The 26,214-nt window shown below is 40.9% G+C and overlaps 1 protein-coding gene across 1 annotated transcript in view; it reads left to right on the top strand.

The window, feature by feature from the left end:
* The window catches only part of FER (FER tyrosine kinase), a 176,119-nt gene that overhangs the window by 106,411 nt on the left and 43,494 nt on the right, over positions 1–26,214 (top strand). Inside the window, exon 15 of the mRNA XM_056847980.1 lies at positions 30–124. Within this exon, the coding sequence (XP_056703958.1) occupies positions 30–124 (95 nt within the window). The remainder of the gene's footprint in view (positions 1–29; positions 125–26,214) is intronic.

Here is a 26,214-nt window from a genome sequence, read left to right as displayed (position 1 = left end):
ATGTAATGAAAAATTTGCACCCTTTGCAGAATACTCAAACAGTATGACCATCCGAACATTGTAAAGCTTATAGGAGTTTGCACTCAAAGGCAGCCTATTTATATCGTTATGGAGCTTGTTCCAGGTAATATGCTTATTTGCTTCATTGTTTACAATGTATTTTAGAGCCCAATTGAACTTTCAATTGTATTCTTGTTCTCTTGGACATGTGCTTTCTGCTTTTCATAATCACCTGTTCTATCATAATACATTGTTTAAGGCTATTCGACTTCATTTCAGAATGGTCGGGTTTTTTGTTTTTGCCAGTAGGTGGAGACAGAACCAAAGTGATGGCTCCTAAGCTTTTCCTGTTGTAAATCTGTCCAGATCATGGGAATATATGCCACCACTGCTATTCCATATCTGTCTATATGTTGATATTATAGGAGAAAAAAAACGTGCCCCAAGACATCTTCCTGAATTATATTATCATAACATGGATAAAGAAATGGGCAATTTTTAACTTCTGGGTAAAAGGAACAGGAAGGTTCTTAGTAGGGGCTAGACTGCATAGTAAACAGTTACTACAAATACAATTTCATTTCTGTCAGTTCCCCCCCACCCCCATGCATGAATGGGAGATAGCTTAATTATCCTTTGCCTCATTATTTTCATTTTACAAGGCACACCTGGGTAGATATTTTTATAGGGGACAAAGTCCACTGCTTTTTGTCATGTAATCGTTATTGAAGCACAAGTCCCTTTTCCTAATAAAAATCAGATTAATGGAGAGGGCAAAATACTAAGTTCTAGAGAACATCAGTTTACAAGATGATTATTTCACATAGTTCTGGACACACAAAAGAAGTGTTGCATTTGGAACACGTTGTCCTATTTGAGTGCATCAGCTTCTGGGTGCTAGAAGTAGATCATGGTGAATCTAAAATGCACAAACTGCTTTTCTTGTTCTTCATCCCTCTCATGAAAACAGGGCTGCCAATCTAGCAAAAATATTTGAATAACTAATGTATGGATACTGTGAGTGATAACAACCCTGTCATTTACTATCTGTCTATATTGTATTGTGCCTGTGGCAATGAAGACTGTCATATTGACTGACTGTCATACTGACCTGGTGTGCTGGCATGGAATGTTAAGGTCCTGGGGAAACTGAACAGTTGACTTCTCTTCAGAGGAGCTAGAATGTAATCAGTTCACGTAGCTTAAAACGTCTCACAAAGGCAGACTGAATACGGGAAGAGATACTAGAATGCAGAAAGATTAAGGGGCAGGGAGCTCAGAGGGCTTGAGAGTCAAGGGAACCAACTAGAGAAGGGACTAAGAGGAATCTTAAAAAAGGGCTGGGTGCTTGAAGAAAGGAACGTAGAAGACAGGGAATGGAAGCCACACATAGAGGACGTTCTGATTGCATTTGGCGAAGCTCTAGGATAGGTTACTGAGAGTGATGGAGGGGGACAAGAATGTTAGGGAGGTTGGTCAAGAGACCAAATGGCTAAAGGAAGGAGTTGTTAAATATAGACATGGACAATAGATTTCTGCCTGGTAATGGCTTTTACTGTCACTGTAGCTTTGTGACTTGACAACCATAAGAGACATTGAGAGCCATAAAATAGGGAGGAGGACAATTTCACAGATTGTTTGAACTAATTGGACATTTCTTTAGCTCCAACCTTTCAATCTCAGTAATGGAGCTGATATAGCATAGTGGCTAACAGAGTGAAGTGTAAGCCAGGAGGCTCCTCATTCAAGTTGCACTGCTATCATGACCTCTCTAGATAGCATTAGTCAAGCCACACCCTCAATCTCAGTCCCAATGGGGCATAATAGTGATTTATCTACTGTAAGGGTTATATAATCTGTCTTCTTGTGAGCAATTTAAATTGTATAACTGTATAAGTGATGCAAATACCAAGTATTATTCATGATTTTGCATTCACAAGTTGTTTAAGTTCTCATATTCTATGAACTAAGAGAATTCTGAGTACTTATGTTAACTCTTGCTACACAAACATGGAGATTGTAAGTAAGAGCTGCCATTTTGAATTCCATATTATGTGAACAGTATGAATTTCATGCTTGCTTACTTTACCGTGCTCTTTTAGACTTTTTTCATGAATTGGCAAGAGTGTTACATTCTTCTTTCTAGCATATAATTTCAAGTTGCAACTAGATTCTTACTAAACATTTATACAGCATTGTCCCCAAGTTCAGCGTTGGTCCCTCAACCTGAAGAGAAAAAGAACTGAGTTTTAAAAAGCAATTGTTAGAAGCATGCAATCTAAGACCTGAGCAAGAATTGGCTGCCTAGGTGAACCAGAAAGCAGCACCTGCGTCTTTATGGGAAGGGTAAGAACCTGACATTACAAAGCCAACTATTCAGGCATATGCCCTACATACCCAATCATAAATCGGCTTTGTGCGGTTAGACAGAGTGGTGATCCAGTAATCATAACTGGCCATATAGTTCCTTAGATAGGTCACCTGACAGCCAGTTCAAGTTCAGTTATTATTGTCTCTAATACCTCTACTGTAGGTACAAATGTACATGACTACTTTGTTTCTGGCAGCTGCTCTTTTCTCCTTGCTTGTGGCAACCAGATCGTCAGTCTTCCTCTACAGGTAAAAGCTGCCATTCTGCTCACTTCTGCAACCATATATGTGAGTTGAGTGGAGGGGCAAAACTGTGACTTCTGTGCATGTTAAGTGACTCTGCTGTTCCATGAGAGATGGGGTAATGGGGAGACACCTGTCGTGCAAATGCACAAGAATCTGGAGGAGGCAGAGGAATGGTGGTGTCCGGGAGTCATTGTTCTGTCCCTGGAGAAGGTATTCACTAGTTGCCTTGGGTTGATTAAGCCTATTATTTACAGCTGTAAAAAGGGCTATCCTTTATTATTCTCAGCCTCATAATGGAGGGAAGAACTAAAGGCGGCTTGGTCATTAGGCCTGCCAAACACAACTCAGCAGGCTTAGTTAGTATAAAAGGTGTATGGAAGAAGGTTACAATGAGAGCACTGTAGACCAGGACACAGAGGGTGCTGGGGAACAAGGCCCTGGGGCACATTTAGTTCAACAGTGGAATCGGCTGCCTAGGGAAGTGGTGAGCTCCCCCTCACTGGCAGCCTTCAAGCAGCAGCTGGACAAACACTTGTCAAGGATGCTCTAGGCTGATCTGGCATTGAGCAAGGGATTGGACTAGATTGCCTGTATGGCCCCTTCAGACTCTATAATTTGTTGCTCTAAAGAGCTCCTAGCAGCAGAAGGGATTTAAGATACTGCCTGTGTAATTGTATTGTCTCTGGTTGCTTTTATTAAAACAATCCTTGAAATTTAACAATAGCTTGCCGCTGCGAGCTCATTGACCTATCAGATTGCTGTAACAACCCGTTGCCTCTGGCAGAACACCACCAAAACTGGATTGGTCATAATGCTGAGAAGGGATCTATGTGAGTTGGAAAGAGTTGCAGAATAGTCTTCCTTTCTTTGACTATGATGTTTTCAAAAATAACAAGTTTGTCATAAATGAAGACAAAGTAATTTTCGACAAAGGCTGTGGAAGTGTGGGTGGAATAGTTGGGGTCCTCTTATTGACGTTTTTAATAATTTGTATTTTTGAAGCCATTTCTTTGTTATGTTTAGGAACAAATGGCACACTATAGTTCTTAATGCATTGCTTTTCAAATATGTAGTTTTTGTAATGTTAATATGGATTGAATCCTTACTAAATCACTGGCTTGTTTTTTGGTGTCAGCTTACAGTAATAAAATTCATGCCAGTGTGCTTTTTATGGCCTTAATATTTCAAAGCTTATTCCTTTTGATTTTATCTGTCAAAATATTGCTGATGCAGCATCAGGCATTCTTGGATACTTTAAAATGGCATTCCATAATGTTTTATGTTTGGTTGATCTGATGTTTCATTTGGTGCCTAATATTCCAAAACAAATGGGAACGGGAAAACGTAAGCTGAGCACTTATCACTGTGAAGATACATTAACCATTTAAAACATGGGCCAGCATCTTTTAATTTGCATATTACATGAGTCCAAAGAATGTTAATAGAGTATATAGGAAACTGTATTGACATTGTTATCATTAAGTTATGGCTAGGCTATTTCCTTATACTAATATTTATTTTTCTTTTGAGGACAAATTGAAAAGTCTAGCCTTAAAAATGCTTCAATGGAAGAAGTTTTTTTATTATACAAAGCCAAAATTACTAGAGTTCAATACAAATTATTTCTGCAGTAAGTAAGAAAAAGTAGAAAAATTTGCAGAAAATCTGGAAAAAATTGCAGAAATATTTACTCTAAATTTAGCCATTTGTAGGTCTCTACACATATTCCACCTGCTTTTGTTGGGGTTCTCTTCCTAACAGTTCTGCTCAGTTTTTCACCTAGTTATGCTAGGCATCAAGACCTTCCAATCATCTTCAGTAAGTCATCTTTGTCTCTCGTGCACATCTTCTTATGAATAGCGCACAGCTCCTACTGCCCTGTTTCCATTTGTGGAGACTTTGCCTGCCCTTAGAACACTGGCATCAAAGAAGCTTTGCAAGTGAGAGGAAGGAAGGTGGGCTTTACATACCCTTGAAGAGAGAATTATAGTAGCCGTGTTCCTGCAAGCATCAATGAGCCATGGCATTGTCAGTCCAAAGACCGTCATGAGGAGTTCATTCTCTATGTACCTGGCATAAAGCATTGCACGCCAAAACTTTGCTCAAACAGCAACGCCGCTACTAATGATCATTCCTTAGTGGTACCATTCAGCTTCTTTATTCCTCAGATATTAAGTGACTAATGGTTGATGTTAATGTGGTCCCGCTAAAGCAGGAGGCCTCTGTTTCTATGGGTTCTTTTCACCCCGGTGGGTACATGACTGTTAGTGGGAAAACACAGACTCCAGCATGTTACTGATACAAATTTAACCATTTATTGGAAGGCACTATTGTACAATACACTACAAAAGTAAATTGGAAGCTGAATCAGAGGCATAATACGTTCATACATATCATGAAAAGGCAATGGATGCAAAACCATCAGAAAGATGTATATGGCTACAGCTAATACAAATCTATGGTGAGACCTTGTACAAATCTATGCTGTACAAATCCAAGTGAGACCACACTTGGAATACTGTGTACAGTTCTGGTCACCACACCTAAAAAGGGATATTACAGAGCTTGAGAAGGTGCAGAAAAGAGCAACCAAAATGATTAGGGGACTAGAGCAACTGCCCTATGAGGAGCGGTTAAAACGCTTAGGGCTGTTTAGCTTGGAAAAAGGTGGCTAAGGGAGACATGATAGAGGTCTATAAAATTATGCATGGTTTGGAGAGAGTGGACAGGGAGAAGCTTTTCTCCTTTTCTCCCTGGGGTCATCTGCTGAAGCAGGAGCGTGAGAGATTCAGAACAGATAAAAGGAAGTATTTTTTCACACAACGCATAGTTGAATTGTGGAACTCCCTGCCCCAAAATGTGGTGATGGCTGCCAACTTGGAAGGCTTTAAGAGGGGAGTGGACATGTTCATGGAGATGAGGGGTATTTATGGCTACTAGTTAAAATGTATACTAGTCATGATGCATACCTATTCTCTCCAGGATTACAGGAGCATGTTGATTATATTAGGTGCTGTGGAACGCAGGCAGGATGGTGCTGCTGCAGTTGTTTGTGGGCTTCCTGGAGGCAGCTAGTTGGCCGCTGTGTGAACAGACTGCTGGACTTGATGGGCCTTCGTCTGATCCAGCATGGCTTTTCTTATGTTCTTATGAATAACATGGGATACATAAACAGGCAAGCATAAACAAATAAGACTGGAGTCTACAATCCACTTCTAAACTAATCCCCAGTAGAGGACACAAGGGAGTGGAAAGATGAACCATAAACCCCTAGGCATGGTAACAAAAGGTTTCAAACATGAGAGCAAGCCTAATACATGCTAGCAAGTCTAAATGTTAAGCCATTAATTGCCACCCTACTACCCTCCTGCCCTTCCAGTTATAGCTCAGTTTCTCATCAAGCAAGGTGATGCGGTTTCATAGCTTGAAGAGACAGGACCCTCACAGACTTGTGAGCCTCTCAAACTCCTGAGAATTAGGAGGCGGGGCACAGTAAGGATAGGCCTTTGGAGACCTCAAGACACAGCATCCTCGAAGCATGTGAACCCTACACAGAAAAAGCTACTGCTGTCCAAAAAGAAAGTGGTGCTGTCAAGCCCACCTTCCTCCTGACCTTTTCTACATTTACCTTGGGCAGGGAGGTGGCACTCCATACCTACTTATCGGTCATGAGACTGGTCGTCTTGTATGCACTTCTGTTCTGGGGCCTTTTTTGCTTTTTCAGCAATTAGCAGTGCATTCTGGAGATATCTAATGAAGAGTTTCAGGCTGAGGGTCAAAGAAAAGTGCCCCTGCGTAGCATGACTGTGTGTCCAAACAGTCAGAGGGTCCTCCTGTATGTGTTGAACCCAGTCCTGTGCAATCTGGTTGCCTGTAGGAACCAACTACCTTCTCATGGAATCTTAACAGTTGCCTATCTTAACTCACTTGTCAAAGGTTATGCACAATATTCCCGTTAACACAGCCATTTGTGGGCTTTTTCAGCTGAATCCACAGATTTTCTCGAAGCCATTGGAACAGTCACACACAGTAAGATCAAAAGTCGAGAAATCCATGCTTTTTTTCACCCCATAATATCATGTAGGGCCAAACACAATTGGGGGTGTCTGGTGAAAAGGGTCTTCTGTTGAAAAATCCATTTGGACAAGCTTTAGAGGTTTTGCTTCCCTTAATGAAAGTATTCTCTTTATATTAAGTGGTATTTTTCAAGTGTTTACAGCTACTTGAGGTTAGATGTCCCTTGTGAAATGCAAAACAATCACCCAGTGTTGTACTGCTGCAGGGTCAGCAAAAGCCAAATTTTTGGAGGCAAATTATGTAGAGTCAGGGTCTGAAATCCATTTTGTTCACAAATGGAGGCTGTAACTGGGCCAATCTAGGACTGAAATGTAGCAGATTAATAGTTACTATGGATAGAAAGTATGTACATGCTTTCAATTCCTTTTAATGTAATGTTTTTGCATAACCCATTCATTTGTGCGTAGGAATGAAGAATGAGGGCAAGGTTCTTGGCATCTTTCCAAAGAATGGCATTCAGCAAAGTCATGGATTTTTTTTGTTTGTTTGTTGTTTTTGCTTATGAAACAAGCGCTGCAGTGAGTAAATAACTTCAGGCTCCAATTTGAGAATGCAGTGGATGAACTGCATTCTGAGAGCCATAGTCTTTATGGACTCCATTTTGAATTATTTCCTGTTTTATCCTTCTTGTGGTGGTGATACAATAAATAGAGAGAGAACAGGGGCAAAACATGGCATCATATTGCTACATATTACTTATTTACAAAATTTATACCCCACATTTCTGCCCTCATCAGGACTAACGAGGTAGCTAACATCAAAATAATAATAATAATTAAAAAAATCTTTAAAACAAAAAAAATCATTCATTGAATTAAAACCTAGTTAAAATACATATACAATTTTTTGTTGTTGTCAAATTGCAGCCGACTTATGGCAAACCTGAAGGGTTTTTAAGGCAAAAGACAAAACAGGTGGTTTGCCATTGCCTTCCTCTGCGTAGCTAGCTTTGACTTCCTTTGTGGTCTCCCATTCAAGTACTAACCAGGGCTGCCCCTGCTTAGCTTCTGAGATCAGGCTGCCTTGACCTATCCAGGTCAGGGCAATACAATAAAATACACATGCATAAAAACAACAAAAACAGAGCAGGAAGGAGGGATCGAGAGAACACTGGACAAAACAAAAAAACCTTTACCTGCTGATGGAAATTGCCTGAAAGGCACCTTTATATAGGCGTTCCTTTAATTCTCCTTTTGTTTTACCATACAATTGATGGCTACTTTAAGGCTTGTACTCAGAAGATATGCGAAAGAATATGGGTATTGTATGGTTTAGACGCAGGAACGTACAAGAACTTGCAAGGAGGTATCTCATTTCCCCTTTCCCCCAACTATTTTCTCTTTCCCTCCCTGAAAGCCCCTATAGCTTCTCTTCCTGCTTTTTCTCTCTCCTTCCTACCCAACAGTGAACTGCATCCAACTGGGAATCCACTATGGCCACAACCCATAACGCTCCTCTCTTTCTAATGGCTGCTTTTTAAGACAAAGCAACACATTTGGAAATCTAGTCACAGAGTCGAGTATAATTTAATCCTTCTCAAAGTCTGAAAACATTTTAATATCTTTTTGAAAATAATCACATTATCCTGAATAATCACCCACAGATCGTTTTCACGTGTTTTTAAATAATTTAGAGCTGATTTGTTTGTAAATCCAAAATATAGCAGCCACTTTTTCCAGCTTTATCTCTTTTATGCACTGAAATAATGAAAGCACTGTAAGACATATATGTATATATTGATTAACAACCTGATACATAAACACTGTTCTGAGTTTCCATGGGGAGACCGTAAGCACAGCTTTGAGGGTGAAACATAAGAGCGCTTGTGCTGTGGAAAGATTACACTGCATATCAATGAATTCTTAACAGATTCATACATTTGCAAAAAGTTTGCCTTGGTCTCTGATATATTGGGTAAATCTCCGCAGTGTCTATGGCCCAGTAATCAGAATTGTAACTTCAAATGAAGATTCTTCAAAAATTACGTAATGGGGTAGCAGAACCTCAGTTTGGGGACATGAAGCTTGTGCTACCTAAAAAAAATGGGCTTTAGTCCACAAAGCTTATGCTAGAATTAAAAACGTGTTCATCTTTTAATGTCACAAGTGAATAAGGTTGGGGGGGTGCTAAGGAGGATGTTGGTTTACTTTCACCTCTGAAGACAGCTTTACTGTCAGCAAGAAAAAAGTGATCCTCATCCCATTGAGGGAGTTCAGGTGATTCCTTGTGTTTAAACTTACCCTTGGTAATGTACATTTACCAGTGTAAGGTACATTAACGTCTGTGGGACTTACTTCCAAGTAAACATGTATTGGGTGCTGACTGGAACTCTAGGCACAGCATACTCACTTGGGAAATAGCTTTGGCATCTCCAAACAATGGGATTTTCTGTCCAGGGAAGGAGGTTGCCAGAGAAGCCTAAAGAAACAATGGGGAAATCTGCCCTCGTAGGGGCTGGGGGGCCTTGGGCAGCCCTTTCCTGCTAGACCGGAGCTACCTTCCTCAGCCTGTCCCATTGGTTGGCTTCATTTTCTCCCCTTGCACTGTGTTTCTTTGCAGACACCTCTGATCAGAGCTGTTTACTGCCATGTCTGACAGCCTCTTCTGCCTTTTATTGCATCTGCTTTGGGGTAAGCCCAGGGGGGCTGCCACTGGCCCTCCAGGGCAGCAGCCCACCAGGATTTTTCCTGCTGCATTCAATGGCAATTTCTCTCCTGATAGTCATTAGATCTTGAGTTCATCTGGATATTTTACATCTACAAAGATGAGCATAAACGTCAATATGTCTGATTCTCTGCATGGTCCCATTTGTAGATACTGAAATTGAGGGACTATGGCCACTATGGCCACAGACAATCTAATCTGAATCTAAATCTGAAATCTAATAAAAATACATGGAGGGTTAACTCTCCATGATAAAAAGAGTCCCTATAGCTTTAAGAAAGATGCCGTCAGTGGCTGTTGCTAGGCAACCACAACCATATTCAAACCTTGGTTTCTGCTGGGGAAAGGTGGGGGAGTAGGGGACAGGGCCCTTTCCAAGTTGTTTTGGACTTTGAGAGAGGACTCATTGGGGCCAGGGCCACTGGGGAACTTGCTACCACCCACCTTGTATAACTCACCCAGGTCTGGGTGCGTGATACTGTTCAACAGCAGCCACCACACAGAAGACAGTGTAGTGCTGTGGTTAGAGTTGCAGGCTAGGATCAGGGAAACCCTGGTTCAAATCCCCAGTCGGCCATAGAATCTCAATGGTTAACTTTGGGCCAGACTTTTAGGGTTGTTGTGAGGATAAAATGGAAGAGAAGAGAATGATGTAAACTGCTTTCGACCCCCATTGTAGAAAAAAGTGGGATATAAATGAAGTACATAACTAATAAATATAGCTGAAGGTGGGGGGGACATATAAAAGGTAGGTCGGTGGTGTGTGGGAAGGAGAGAAGGAAGCAGGGAAAAGGTGAGTATATGTAGGTTGTCAGGATGAGGGAAAGAAGAAATATGGGAGAGCAGGTGCAGGGGAAAGTGATGTGCTGCTGCAAATCCTTGCAGGTTTCTCACTGTGCAACTGGACCTGGCTCAGACAGCATTTCACAACTTGGCCAGAGTGTTCCTAGGGAGAGGCTGCCAGGGGGAGGTACAGAGGGAAAGCCAGAAGTAAGGAGGGCAGATAAAGGCAGGCAGGCTGGTGAGTGGAAAGGAGAGAAGAAAGTACAAAAAGATTAAAGACTTTAGGGGATTTCAAGGAAGAGAAAGACAAAATAGTGGGAGGGGAATAATTAGATGTCTCCTGCAAGTCCCTGCAGGTTCCCCTTATAATGAATTATTTATGCTAAAATCCTTGGTAGTAGTACTTAGAGAATTCCCAAGATCCAGATATATTAAAAGATACCCTTGTTGTAGAATAACAGTACTAGATTACTTAAAACTGCTTCATTCCTGAACCTTCAGGCTTACAAACTGAGAAGCCATTTCCCCTGTCCTCTTTTCCTTTGCGATAGACTGTTGCAAAACTCAGTTGTTTGAGGAAGTGTCATTATATTGGGGGTTACCGCACTTGTGTTCCTAGCAATGTATTAAGAGTTTGACAATGTTATAAAAAATACTGTTCGCACTTTCTATGTATTCCCAGCAATGTATTAAGAGTTTGAAAACGTTATAAAAAATACTGTTCGCACTTTGTTTGGCCTCTTTAGCTGTGAAGACGTCTTCCAACCATTTATAAGCCGTGGTATCCAAAAAACCCTTTTAAAGCGATGTTTTTTATAATATTTTCAAACTCTTAATACATCGCTGGGAATACGAAGTGCGGTAATCCCCATTAATAGATTTGCCCTGGCTGGGGGGTTGGGTTGTCAGTGCACAAATGGGGAACACATTCCTACTCTGCCAGACTTCTGAAATAATATTGTTCGGTTGCATTGTAGTTGTATTCTTATTTACTCCATGGATGAGTGAGAGCAGAGCAGCAGGATGTGTTTGTAGCTGGTGTGAAATAATTCTCCAACAGCTTTTGTTCTCTATGTATTCTCTCTCTACAGCCTGTGGTGGAACTTTATTAGTGCCTATCCAGCTCTCTAGATAGAGAAGCTAATGGATTAATATATCTCAGACTCACACACAATGAATTTAGGCTTTATTCCATAAAGCCGTAGAAAGTATCTTTGTTACCTGCTCAGTGGTGAAGTACAAGAAAACCTGAACATGACAGGTTAATTTCTGGATTATTGTCCTCATTAGAAAAATTAATGTTTGAGTTAAGTAGAATGAGTAAATATTGAGAGATTTCCCCCAAGACAGATTTCTGATTTGAAGATTTCATTAGGAGAAAATTCAGTAAGCCAGAGGTTGATTCAATTTTCTATTTCTGTCTTGAGTCATAGTTCACAGAGCAATGTCAAAAGAGATGTTCCATTGGGTGTCATTTCTGTACAAGTGATGCTAAAACCTACAAACTATTAAGGGAATTTCTGATGTACTTGACTGGGGAAATAGAATATAGATATTGTTCTGACAGATAAATGGTACTGGCTGTTACACACATTGATTCATACCTTTCCTAGAAAGGATACTGTCACAGGATTTGGTGTTGAAAGTATCAGTTACAATGTCTTACAGCACTGTAATCAGATGGCGCTAAAATGCAGCATTTATCATGTCTCTATTAAGTAGGTACTATTGATCATATCTGCCCCCCTCCTGTGTGTCATTAAATCATCATTGTATCAGTGAGAGATTAGAAAGAAACAGAAGTTCACATTCTTGTCTAAAAAGAAATGTGTTATCCTGCCAAGAGATTTGGGGTTGTTTCATGCTTTGTCAAAGAAAGCTTCTGGTCAGGCAGTATAAGAAAAGAGGACTCTGAAGCATTTTTAGCACATAATTTGTTTCAAAAACAAGGTTATCCGTTACAGCTATGCAGAGCAAAATTCCATTGATCACTGTACCATTTATCAGGGTGTTGAAATACAATAAGCTTTCAGCAGAATGCATCATGGAAAGGATTTTTAGGAAAATTGGAAGTTTAGTTGGATCAATATTTTCTTTTATTCACAAAAGGTTGAATAAGTAATAGTTGGGATTGTTGGATTTTTTTGTTTTTGTTTTGCCATCAGGTCACAGCTGACCTATGGCGACCCTGTTAGGTTTTCAAGTCAAGAGACATTCAGGGGTGGTTTGCCATTGCTTGCCTCCACGTCATGACCCTGGAATTCCTTGGTAGATTCCCATCCAAATACTTACCAGGGTCGAAGCTGAGAGTGTGTGACTGGCCCGAGGTCACCCCTCAAGTTTCCACAGTGGACTGGGGATTCGAACCTGAGTTTTCCAGATCCTAGTCTGATGCTTTAACCACTACACCACGTTGTTTCTCAGGACTGTTGAAAGCTGAATAGAAATCTGGCAAGTTCGATTTGATATGGTGGTGATACGGCTTAGCACTATTCATATCATACAGATGGTAGCTTTGCCCCATTGGTTCCTTAGAACTTGATTCTATGATCTTCTTTTTCTGTGGCACTGCCTCATCTGTGTAGGCTCCACTGTATGAATAGGGCTCCCAAAAGAATGGGTATACAGTGTCTAATTCTCTCAAACTTTCTGGATGGACCATGACATTTTCTTTCTATCATAATTGATGCAGTTTCTACATAATTGATGTAGTTTCATTTGCCATGAGTTACCGTATGCAGACTTAATTTGCTTTGCATGGGCACACTTTTCTGGAACCCTCTGCAGAATTTTGGTCCTCAAAGCTGCACACAACTTTCTAGATTTATGTCAACTTTTATATTTTAACGATGAAATTCATCCCCTATGTATCAGGTGAGAGTGATGGTTCCTTTCCTATCCCCATATATATTGGTAACTAAACTAAAGAATTTGCAGTCCCAAAGAATACACTTGATTCAAACATTGATGTGTTTGACTCCAGCAATGATTTATCAGACAACCTTGTAGCAGTTGAAAGAACTTGGAATTGAGGACACCTCCATGACCATAATCATATGCAGAAAAGCTGAAAGCAGTTGTACCAGGTCCCAGAATCTTACCTTAAATTTGTTAAAGAACACTTGGCTGCACTGTGCATTCACTGTACCATGTTTTCCAGTCTGATTACCAATTTACTTGAGACAGCTAAAGTTATGGGGTGCGTTGGGCTTCCTGTTTATTCCAGTCTTTATGGGATACTCAGGGATGCAGATGTTGTTATATGGACGGATGTAGAGTGTGTTAAGTTAGAATAGAGTAAATATGTGCAGGCACTTGTTTTATACCTTTGTAGGCAGCTGTTGAGTTTGTCATAAATTACCTAACCAAGTTGCATTACTTTTGATATCCTCATTAAGGCTGTAAAGTTCGGTTTATTTTGAAGTAGTGCAAGGGGAAGTTTGCTTTGTTGAGACTTTGAACCCTAAATTCCACTAATTCTTTTACTTGAGTTCTATCTGCTTGCCCTGTCATTGATTTCATGGAATGATTAACACTATGTTTTACTGTTGTACTAAACTGATGCTGTTGTCATCTTGCTGAACGTCACTAGTATTCTATATGCTTATAAATGTTAGACATAGTTCAGTGTTCAATCTTGCATTGCATTTGGGAGGGGACTGAGAAGGGCTTAATGCATTTTTGTGTTTTTACTAGTTTTCATTCATTAGTAAATGAAATTTTAACTTTAAAAATCAGAACTACATGGCACTGATTACTAGATTATTGTACGTTCTTTTACACAGTAATTTAATAATGTTTGTAATCTAGTTAGAATTGCAGTTTATTTTCTTGTTCTGAACAGGCAACTATTTCCTTTAATATCTGCAAGTTTTGTAATTCAATAGTGAGTTACACAGAAAAGTGATTTTGTGTCTGCGTGTGTTTTTGTTCCTTTGCCCTCCATTATGACTACGCAAACAATTTCACTAAATGGCAAATTATATTAAAGCTTGCATTGAAGCAAGCAACAAATCAATACTAGCAGAATAAAAACACACCACCTTGAGGAAAGCAATTTTTCACCATGTCTAGACATTATTGTTTTGGGTATGATGTGGCATACAGTTGGCTGTTTATAATTGTCTGGGAAATGATACTCAAATGCCAGTGCAGTACATCACTCTTCATTATTTAAAAACATATGTATTACATAAATTGATTTTCTGTTGAAACTAAATGCAGAAATAATGGCAAGCATGGAAGATGTGTCAGATTGCTTTGCAAGCCTTTTCCCCCATTAGAACATTTAGAATGGCTAAAAGGCTTTAATAGAAAGGTTTGTATATACCAATAATTTTATACACACAAGATTCTCAGTGAGAGCCATTAGGTTGCAGCCTACACACTGAGCACAATGGCACTTGCAAACGTGGATTTTCCCCCATGTCCCCTAGAAGCCCTTTTTCATTCACCCCAAAAGCTGATGATAGGGGTCAAATGGACCTTATAGGCAACATGTAATGGTAATCTTGGGTCTGCAGTGGGTAAGGTTGCCAAGTAGGGATGGCCACCAGATGGAGGGCTTGGAATGGGGACATGGAGGGGGCATGGTGGCTGAGTGCTGGTGGGTAGCTCTAGAAAGTGCTGGAAACACTATGGTTGGCAATTTCTGGAACTACCAACCGGCAATTCTGGGTTTTTCCAGAAGTGACATCATGGTGCACATGCTGATTATAGTTTTTTTAATTTTTCTCTACTCAGAGCAACGGCAGGCAAAGTAGGTTGCCAGTGGGAGGCCTAGCACCCCCAGCAGTGAGGAAGGGGACTAGACCAAAATCACCACTATCTCTTTCCATTAATAGAGCCTCTTGTGGCTGGCAAAAGAGGGCAGGGTGGATGTTTTCCCCTGATTTCTGCCTCCCACACATTCTTCAGCTTCCAGTACCCATGGGATTTTGTCCCTGAGGCTTGCCCGACCCTCCAGCGTCAGTATTTCCTTTGTCAAAGTCAGCTGTGGGGGAAGAGGGAAGGCAGGGAAGATCTACCCACAGATTTTGTAGAATACGAACCCATTCCGTTAATTATCACAGATTAAAAATATTCTTACTTGTTTGGTTTGTGCTTGGTAAAGGATGCTTACCATTAATGCTGGTTTTGAATGCAAATAATGGATTCATTTTGGGTTGCCAACAGGCCTGGATAAAAATGTCTTGTCCTATAATAGAGGTTTACTGTGGGAAAATGGACAGTTGAAGCTTTTCAAGGCATGCAGGTTAATAATATCACCTGATACGTAATATCCCTTTAAAAGGACAAGACATTTTTCTCCTGGTCAATTGCAACCCTACCTTCACTGTGTAACTTGAACAAGCCCCACCAAAATCTTCATTTATGTATATATTAAAAAAATAAAAGCATATCAAGACACAGGCCTTGACAAATTTTCACAGACTCTAGGAGCCAGACTTCTTTTTCAGCCTTCAGTGATTTATATTTTAAGGACTACAATTTCTGTTTATTGCTAGGTACATAAAATTTCTGGACATTTTGAAGCTTGTGGGGGCCGTGACTTTCCCCACTTTTTTGTGGGGGGGATGGATTGAAATATGTTGAGTATTTACTTTTCTATCAAGCCTAAACTTATTTTACTACTATAACAACATAAGTGCATAATCTATAACAGGCAGCCCATTCATAAAGGGGGGCTGAATGCCCATAGGAGCCGGTGTGACCCCAACGCCAGCATCCGTGCCACTTCCACTGTGCAAACTAGCACTGATGCCAGCATAGGGCGACATATGCTGGGCCCCCTAGATCGCAGCAGCAGCACAGCTCTCAGATGCCGTTGCATTCGCCCGCTGGCGTTTCCCCAGCATACCTCCCTGTGCCGACATCCTGGGAGGCGTTCCCAGGGTGTTTCTGGGGCTGAGGCTGCCTTTAGGCAGCTTCCTAACCCCTTTCACCCCAGGAAACCCCTCCACACTGCAGCGGGGCTACACCAACAAAATAGCTGGAATAGCCTCTCTAGTCTATGGGCATTTTTTCGCCTTTTTCATTTTAAGCGCATTTATTTTTATTTTTTTCCGGCTGGGAAGCCTCTGTGGAGGCAGGATGGCAGCACCACTCCCAGCTGCTGCCTAACTGCCCCCCCTTCAGGAATGGGTTGCCCGTGTGAATTCATATCACAGAGATGAGAATATTAAACATCTAATATGAACTAGTACCATGTCTTATACTCAGCACTTTAGTTACACAAATCACCCACTCATGCCCTAAGTTCTTCCAGATCATGGCTGAACAGAACAAATAACATTTTAATGTAAATGTTCCAAAATTATGTGTTGACACAAATGCTTCAATTAATTTTTTTTAGAAAGAATACTGTCAAAAATGCCTTTTAACATTCTCTGATCAAATGGGCTCACAAAAACATATGCCATAATAAATGAGTTCACCTTTAAGGTGCCATGAGACCCTTATTTTGGTTGCAGCAGACAAACATGGCTAGCCCTCTGGAATTTAAATAATGCATCTTTGCTTTCTGATCCAAATCTAAGAATAAAACATACAATTGTTATGCATCCTATACATTGCTATTTTCTGCTGGGAAATAAAGGATATTCTGACATGAAAGTAAAAAGTTATATGCAGTGTAATACAATAAAGCAACACGTGACCACATTTACTGCTTAATTAATTTTATAAATTCTGCCAGGCAGACATTGTATTTTAATGACCTCTTATTCTTTGCCCCAGTTTCCTGAGCTCTTGCTTCTTGCATTTCCTGGTCTTAGTTTTCTGCTGCCTTTTTGGCCATGAAGCCAGACAAGGAGGGAGCTGGTAAAGGGAGCTGTCATTGGTGATGTACTGTTTCCACAGTGCTATTCTGTAGGGATTGCCCCCTACAGCACAGTTCTGTAGTCTCAGCTGCCCAGGTGAGTCTGCAGCTATTAGTGAGCTGGTCCTCCTACTGCAGTTATGCCAAGTGTGAACTATCCTGGTGGTAACTTGTCTGATCCTTGTACGTTGAAGCAGCAGGAGTGTAGTTAACTGAGTTCAGTCTTGTACTTTCCTGGAGCCAAGGGAAGTAGCTGTGTCACATGTGGCAGGTGTAATAGCTGTAGTTACATGCTTGGAATAGCTGTAGTTTACTTCATTGTTGGTGTATAGAATTTGTCCCATTAGGTAGACTGTAGTTTATTGCTGGGCAGAGTAGACCCCTAGAGACTGAAAGGCCAAGAGAGTAGAAGGAAAACAGAAAAATGGAGGCGAAGGGAGAACAAAGGCTGTAAGAAATATGGAAGAATAAAACTGTGTTGAATTCTGCCGTGTTGTCTCCTTATTGCATCATGCTACAAAAGCCATGCATGCAAAGCACTCTACTTCCTTTATTCCTTGAAGGGCTATTCGATCTCAGGACTCTGATGAATAACCAGATATACCAGCAGCGAATCTTGTATTTTCTGTACCAGGTTCAAATCTGCTTTGAAAGCACTATGTATTCAATTCCCTCCTTAAAGTCTTCCTTTTTTGTGAAGCCTTTGATGCAAGTCTGTAGGCCCACCACTTACTGCTGCGTATCCTATGTATATGTAAGTGCAACAAAACATTCCTCCCTTCACCTCTCCATCCTCCTTGATTCTGATTTTAGATTACATGCTCCTTGGAGGAAGAGCTTGTCATCTTGTATTTTGTGAAGTGCTCTATACACTGAGGCTCTGTATCACTGGTACACTCACTCCATGGGTTTCAAAGAGCTACAGTCACAATTGCCATCAACCAAAAGAACTGCATGCCTGCTATATGCATGTGCACCAACCCACCAAACACATACACTTAATAATACTAAATATAACTATAACCATAGACAAATTTTCAATGCACAGACCTAATTGGTTGCATGCAAATCAAATCACCATAAACCAAAATGAGAAGAGGGACCGGAGGAGGCATGTGAAAGAGCCACATGTGAGTGCCACTGTTCTATTTAAATAGTAATTGGTGCTTTCCTAGGGGCAATTGTCCCTGAATCAATGTGAAGCTGAGAGTATATTGGTTATGCCCTCCAGAAAGTAAAAAAGAAACACAGCTTCTTTAATATGAATTACTGAAGGACAGTTTTAAAGAATTCTGCAGTCTTTTCCCCCCCAGCTATTACAAAAGCTCTCACACTAAGCGTTTTTCTCTGTGTTAGCAACTTTTAAATCTCCACTTGACACTGATATTCACATAGGCTGCAGAGTTCTGAGGTGATGTGGACAAAAATTGTAAATACATAAGAACAAGTTGCCATCCAGTTTTATCATCTTCACCTGTGTGCCTAAACAGTTTTCCCCAGTATCTTGCAATAGTTTTTTTTAATCTACAGGTGGTAACATGGCAGTTTCCCTAAATATCTTGTCCTAAATTTGATTAAATACCATAGCAGAGTGTTTAGTCAGTTATGTTCATTCCGCTCACAGGTTGGGTTTAAATTGCACAGCGAGGGACCACATAAGCCCCAGGCATAGTTCAATATCCCAGAAGTAGCAATCCAAAGGAATTTAAAAATCAGGGCAGTATAGGTTGGACTGCTGACCAGTCAGTCAACAGAAATAAGGGGAAGTATGTTCAACAATCTGTGCTGGATTATAGGTAAAAATTGGCCTCAGAGACAGCATGAAGGAACTCTGATTTAACCACCAGTTACTTCTCTTTAAAGAACCACACCGTAGTTTTGAAAACATTGACAGGAGCCCCCTTGGTACATGCTTGAGATTCTTGTGCTGTCAGAGGCTGTTCCTAGTATTTCCCTGAGTTCTTGGAGTTACTTGGGGAGTGCAGACAGCTAATTTTAAAGGGGAGCTTCCTAACTATTGCGAAACAAAATTTCCTAGTCTTGTGGCAAATGTACTGGCTGTCAGTTAATGTTAAAGTGTGATTTAAGTGCTTGCTTACAAGGCCTGAATCTTGCATCTTTGATATAACCTCCGTCACATACCTTCTCCTTGTGTATTAGAACTTGAGGGGTGAATAAGATTGTGGGCAAGATTGTGTCTCTCTGACTTTTAGATTTATAAACTGGGGAACAGATGATTGCTCCAGTGCTCAATTCATGTTCTGGGGGTGGGACCCATCCACGCTTTCTGTAAAATGCAATTCTTGTACAGGTTGGTAAAATCATCTTATACCATTCTGCTGTTTTTGAACAGTATTCCCCTGCAGAAAAAATAGTATATACAACTGGGGGCTTGATTGTTTGTCTGCTTTAACTTGGATTATTTCAATTTTCAAAAATATTTATACATTCTAGTTTTTTGTGTAAGCACACTGCTATTGTGGTGAACTTTGCATTACAAAGGAAGCAAAATACATCACAAAACATTAGACAGCCTTCACCTTTCTCGTTTTTTTTTCTTTACTTTCTTTTTTTAAGTATTGGGACCAGGTTGCCTATCTATAACCATGAATTTCCTGGTCAGGGATAATGGTAGGTTTATCAATACATTACAAATATACTGAATGCTAGGTTGGTCCTGGGAATATTAATTTATATTCAGGATTTGATCCTGATTGAAGAGGTATGTGGTCAGTATGCCACTGGCTTTAAAAATCAGATAATAAATATATCCGTTTTTTCAAGTGCATCAGCCAATGCTCTTCATATTCTCTGTTACAATTTGATTATTTTGTTTGTTGTAAAAATCTGATCTAGGCCATTTGCCAAAAGATCTCCATGTGTTATTGTATTGTATTTCCTAAACTTTACCACTGCTACTTTTAGTGTTGTATTATCTATTTGTATTATTTTAGATATAAACTAAAGAGGGGGAGAAAGAACTTGAGGGAGTGGCTCTGTTCAGACTACTATCACATCAAGATTTGTTGAGGGATGGAGAAGAATCTTCCTGTTGAGGCCCTGGGATTGTGTGATATCTCTAGAGGTCTTCTGTAGTACTTCCTTTCAGACTTTTGAAAAACTATTAAAACCTCTCTTTTTGGATAATGCATACCGTATATACTCGCGTATAAGCCGAGTTTTTCAGCCCAAAAAAAGGGCTGAAAAAGCCCAACTCGGCTTATACGCAGGTCAATACTGTAGGGGGGGAGGGGGAAACTTACCGCCGCTGCCACCTGCCCGCGCGCGTTCTCTGCAGGCCAGGAGCGGCCCGCGCGGCCTCCTGGGCGCAGGGAGGGGGCCGCTGCTGCCACCTGCCCGCGCGCCTTCTCTGCGGGCCAGGAGCGTCCTGCGCGGCCTCCTGGGTGCAGGGAGGGGGCCGCCGGCATCGCCTGCCCACGTGCCTTCTCTGCGGGCCAGGAGCGCCCCGCACGGCCTCCTGGGCACAGGGAGGGGGCCGCTGCCGCCGCCAGCCTGCCCGCACGCCTTCCCTGGCTGCGGCAGTGGCCCCCTCCCTGCGCGCAGGAGGCCCCGCAGGCCGCTCCTGGCCCGCAGGGAAGGCGCGCGGGCAGGCGGTGGCGGCTCCCTCCCGGCCCACAGGGAAGGGGCTGCCGCCTCCTGCCCGCCTTAAGGTAAGCCTGCGGGGGGGGGGGGGAGAGGGGCTGCATTTCCCCCTCGGCCTATACGAGGGTGCCTAATTTTTCCCCATTTTTGGGGTGAAATTAGGCACCTCGGCTTATACTTGGGTCGGCTTATACCCGAGTATATACGGTACTTTGATATTTTACATCATACGTGGTGTTCTCTATAGCCATTCTAATCTGTAAGACTTGATAGCTGCTTTTGAATGATCAATAAATATGTGTATGTGTGGGGGGTGTAATTTGAATATATTATACCCTCCTTTCTTACCCGTTAGTGAAGCTTCTGTCTGTCTCTTCTTTTTGTTTTGGGGTATTTGATGATTTAAGAAACTCATAGCATCTCAACTCTGACTTGCATTTATACTTAGTTTATACTTCTCTTCCTATAGGCAGCTGTTTGTAGGAATGACATTCTATTTTAATAAAATACTTCTCTGTTCTAAAGCATAACATTCAGCCCTTTTAGTGTTTTACCGTTTCCTGGTAGCAATGTAATTTTCTCTGATTTGTCTGTTCTGGGGATTGTGTATAATATTCTTACATTGAGGTTGTCTTTATTTGCAATGTCTTTTTTTATGAAAACTGACACCTCTAAAGCCAGCTGTATGTTCTGAAGCAAGCCTTAGTTCTGCAGACTTATATCTAACATTCAGTTTTCTACAGGGACAGCAAAAAGTTAAATATAATATAATTTGCATTTTAATCTTTTGATTTCATTTCCCAAAATATGTTAGCTAAATATGTTAGCTACTATATTGTGCAAATAAAGATTGTTGCTGAAAATCTAGGACTAGAATGAGCAACTTGATACAGACATCTTTGAAATATGTGGAAACCATTCATTTTAATGATCCCTGGCTCAGACTTTGCGTGCAATCCTAAGGGGAGGGCGAAGCTCCTTAGGAGCCGACGTGACTCCATTGCGTGATTCCTGGGGGTGGAGCTGCCTGTAGGCAGCTTCCTAACCCTTCCACTCTGGGAACACCCCTCTCACAGTGGTGTAGCCCCGTTGGTTTCAATGGGGGCTTTTCCTCTTTTTAATTTTTTTTAATAGTTTAAATTCTTTTTAGTGCCGGGAAACATCTGAGGCCATGGATCTCCCCCCCACCCTTTCAGGAATGGGGTGCCCGTCTGCTCACTTCATTCTCAATGTGAGAATCCTAAACGTTGAAATGACATCAGAGAAACAGTTATCATTCACTTGTCCGGGGCAAGAGCAGTATAGCTAGAGTTACCAAACACATTCTTTTACTTTTGCATTTCCGGTATGTTTTCATGCCTCTTGAAGGCTTAGATTCTATGGGGTTGAAACGGTCTGGTATCTCTCTCCCCCCCCCCCCCATTCTCTCTGGCTTAAAAGCTGGCACAGCTTTTAGATGGAATTCCTTGTAAAAATGCTTTTCCGAGGTGATGCTGACTTCTTTTGTTTTGTATTTTAGTTTAGCACAGATGGGAGTCCCCATCCTTGTTTAGCCTGTAGGCAATTTTGGATTTTGAGAAAAGCTAGTAGGTATCACCACAAAATGGCTGTCATGGAAATTCTGAAAGTGTTTTTTTCCTCCAGGGTTGTTATTCTTCCATTTAAATATATTTGAGGTTGCATTTGCAAGAGGATGAGGGTTAAATTTCTCCCAGTCCCTCTCCCACACATATTTCTAAACAAAGTTTCAATTAAATGAAAGTTGCAATGAAGAGAGGGGGTAGGTAATTTCAGGTTTTTTAGAGGACCATGAAAACTTTCATGTAGTAGCATACTTGCCCAAGATTGCTACTATTTATCTAATTTATAGAAATCGTGGTAGGTGGGATCAGTTAACGTTGCCAAGTCTTTGTGGGAATGGGAACTCTGAAATGAGAATTCAGTTGAAGCCAGTTTTGGGGTGTGTATGAGAGAAGATATTCTGGATGTGGCAGGTGCTAGGAGGGTGCAGTGAATTTTCCTGGCTGAAATGGGGAGCATAAATTCCCCATACTCCTCTTCATATCTTTAGCACTTTTCATATTTGCTTTCATTTCGCTTAGTGAGGGTCCCTTTCTGTCATTCCTTTTCATCTCTGGTAGTTGAGCTGCTGTTGTGGAGAAGTAGTTTCAAGCATATAAAAAGAGCCAGGTTGTGAACTCAGGTACCCCATTATCCTTTAAGCTACAGCTACTGACTGGACTTTGCAGGTGGCAGGTAGAAATGAAGTTCAGAGAGACTCAAGAGAGATGAAGGGCAGAGAAAGGGAAAGGAAGAAATGTGAAAGGGGACAAATAGAAAAGGAAGAAATCTTGGGTGAAGGAAGGTAAATATAGAGGGGCATTTGAAAAGGGATAAGGAAGAGAATGGGAGAGATAAGGAAGTAGGGCAACAAGTGGGCGCCAGGAAACTGGATGTCATGATTTCTCTTCTAGCATAAAATAAGAAACAAAGCTGCCACCTGTACTGGATCTCTGAGAATATTTTTCCAGCCATTGTTAAAATACTCCTGTAGTTGCCTTGGGGTATTATATATGTGATTAAATACAACCACATTAATACAACTGCAAGGTGACTGTGTATGTTAGGCTGATTGCTGCCTAAGCCCAGGATTCATTGATAGTTCATCAGTAAGGCTGGGGATCTATTTCTAGTTTTTGAAAGTCATACCCATCAGAGCTTGGAGTAGGTAAAACCACTCAGCTTAAGGACAGGAAAGAGATGCAGCAAAACACATTTTTTAGTTTTAGATGAAAGGAAAAAGACAATCTCCTCTGATACTATCCAGCCTGCCAGTTAAGATCTACCTCTCAGAAATATCATAAATACCGAGAGAACTGAGAGTGATGAGGGACTGTGGCTCACTGATCAGTTTGACATGCAGAAGGTCCCAGGTTCAATCCCTCCAGCTCCAGTTAAAAGGGATTAAATAGTATCATGTGTTCATTTATAAGAGTCTTGCTAGAATTGGCTAAATATGGGGTGCTTTCTTGGTTGGAGGTGCTCAGATTGCTCCCTGAGAATCTAATGCAAGTTCTGCAGTCTTGCCTGTAAGGGTATATGTAGCATCCAAGGTTGCTGAGAGGTAGGTCCTAAGGATGTGAAATTCCCTGTGACAAATTCCTCTTGAGGGCCAGGAAGCCAGGCACTGTTACCCCCAGAATCTTTTGTACTCTTGGTGCTGCATATGCAGCCTAATATGTAGACATAGTCCATTTTGAATTAACCTAGACAATCACAAGGGTCATCTCATGAAGTAGCCAGGTTCCCATGAGAAATTGTGACAACCCCTCATCATGAATTTGCCTTGTAACTCCGTGGGTTCTTCCCACGCTTAGGCCAGAAGGAATGACTAGTGCTTGTGGGACAATGACCTGGCATTCCTCAGACAGTATGACAACTTAATTTTCTGTCCCCTCAAAGTAACTCCAGTAACAAGAAAACCATGTTCTCATCACTGGCAGAAAAGGGTGAAAATTAGGCATATAAAAGGGCCTCATTTTAACCCAGCATTTTAGGTTCAGTTTTACCCCAGGACTCTCACACCTCATCTGCAACACTGGACAACATTCATGCTTCAGGATCAGGCAACATTATGCTTGGGCATTATCATTTTGAGTCTTATGCTTTAATTCAGAGATTTGGACATTATTATAAAGATGTTTTTCTATTTGTTTTGATACATGGATTTTGTAACAGAAAGATGGATGTAACAGGATACTAAATAAACATTATTATATAAAAACGAATTAGATGTGTGATAATTTTATAACTGTTTTTGGTATAAATTCATCAGTACTGTTATAGCACTAGTATTGGAATGAGAAATAGAAAACATGTTTTCTTTTTTTTAAAAAATGGTGAGAGAACAACCAAAGGGTTAAGCAGAGTAGTTTGTTTTCTGGAAAGCTTTAATTAAAGAACATGCAATTAAGCCATCACCTCTTGAGTCTTTCTATCTAAAGAAGCCCAGATCCTTGGAAGACCTGGTAAAAAGCTCAGGAGTTGGCAAATTAAAATGCTAATCCCTCTTATAAACATGCCAGCTTAAATTTGAGGACTGTCGAGTTAGAAGGAGGTTCAGTCTGCTGTTAAGTTAATAATCACGTGATTTGCATCATCCTCTATTCCATGTAATGTGAAATAAGTATATCAATATAGGGTCTGAAACATTTAGCATATTGGAGTGCCTCTCTTTAAATGAAGAACATCAGTCTGTGAAAAGCTGTCCAACCGAGATTCAGTAACAGAGTCTGAGTGTTACTTGAAAAGTGGTGTTCTTTCAGGTCAGCTAGTCCAGCTCCCTGCTCAGTGCAGCCATATGCAACTGCAGCATCCCTGACAGATGACCATCCAGCCTTCTACTGAAGGAGAATATTGAGCATCTTCTAAGACAATTTGTTCCACTTCAGAACAGCTGTTATTGTTAGGAAATTTTGCCTAATATTTAGCCAAAATCTGCTTCTTTGTAATTTTTATCCATTAGCTCCATCTTCTACTTCTCCTCTTAGTTTTGCTTCTCAAGGCTACACATTCTCAGCATTTTCAACCTTTTCTCAAAGGGCTTGTTTGGCAAACCCTCAGCATTCTGATCACCCTCCTTTTGATGTGCTCTATTTGTCAGAGTCCTTCTTAAAAGGTGCCCTGAACTTGGTACATTACTCAGATGAGGCCTGACAGTGTAGGATAAAAGACTGCATGAGCTATGTTAGCAGCTGCATCACATTACTGGATATTTGTGTAGCTTGTGATCAACTAAGATACTTGGATCTTGCTAAAATCTACTGCTGCTAAATCAGGTCTTCTGCAACCTAAACTTGTGTCTCTAACCTGGATAGCCCAGACTAGCCTAATCTCTGAAACTGAGCAGGGTCAGCCCTGGATAGAGTTTGGATGGGAGACCACCAAGGAAGTCCAGGGTTGCCTTGCAGAGACAGGCAATGCCAAACCACAGTCTCTTGCCTGGAAAACCCTATGGGGTCACCATAACTCAGCTGTGACTTGGCAGCAAAAATACCAACAAAAAACAAAAACCAAGCACAACTACTTTTATCCCTGTAGAAATTTATTTTATTAATTTTTGGCCTAGTGTGCCACCTGCCAAGATGATTTTGAATAATGACTGTGCCTTCTTCAATGTTTTACTATGTCTTCCAGCTTCATGTCATCTGCATATTTGATAAACATCTCCTCTGTGCCCTCATCCCTGTCATTGATAAAAATGTGGAACAGCACAGGGCCTAGGACAGAGTCCTGTGGCAATCCACTAGAGCTCTCCCTCCAGATTTAACGCAAACTCTTAATGAGCATTCGTTGGGTACAATTGTTCAGCCAGCTGTGAATCTACCGGACAGTAGTGTTGTCCAGCCCACATTTAACTATCTTATCTACCAGGATATCACTAAAGTCTTTGTCAAACATTGTCTGTTAAATTAGTCAGGTATGAACCATCATCATGGCCAGCACAGAATCTTGAACGTTGTATGTGTTTTGAGATATGAAAATCTGTGCTGTCATTTTTGTAACTAGCTGTTAGCACTGAGATGTATTATGAAAAGGATTCTTCAAGATAAATTTCTAACAGTTATGTTGAGTGATCTCTCTGACTTTCA

The sequence above is a fragment of the Euleptes europaea genome, chromosome 4, assembly GCF_029931775.1.
Source record: "Euleptes europaea isolate rEulEur1 chromosome 4, rEulEur1.hap1, whole genome shotgun sequence".
NCBI lineage: Eukaryota > Metazoa > Chordata > Lepidosauria > Squamata > Sphaerodactylidae > Euleptes > Euleptes europaea.
This window is presented reverse-complemented; position numbering and strand designations above follow the sequence as displayed.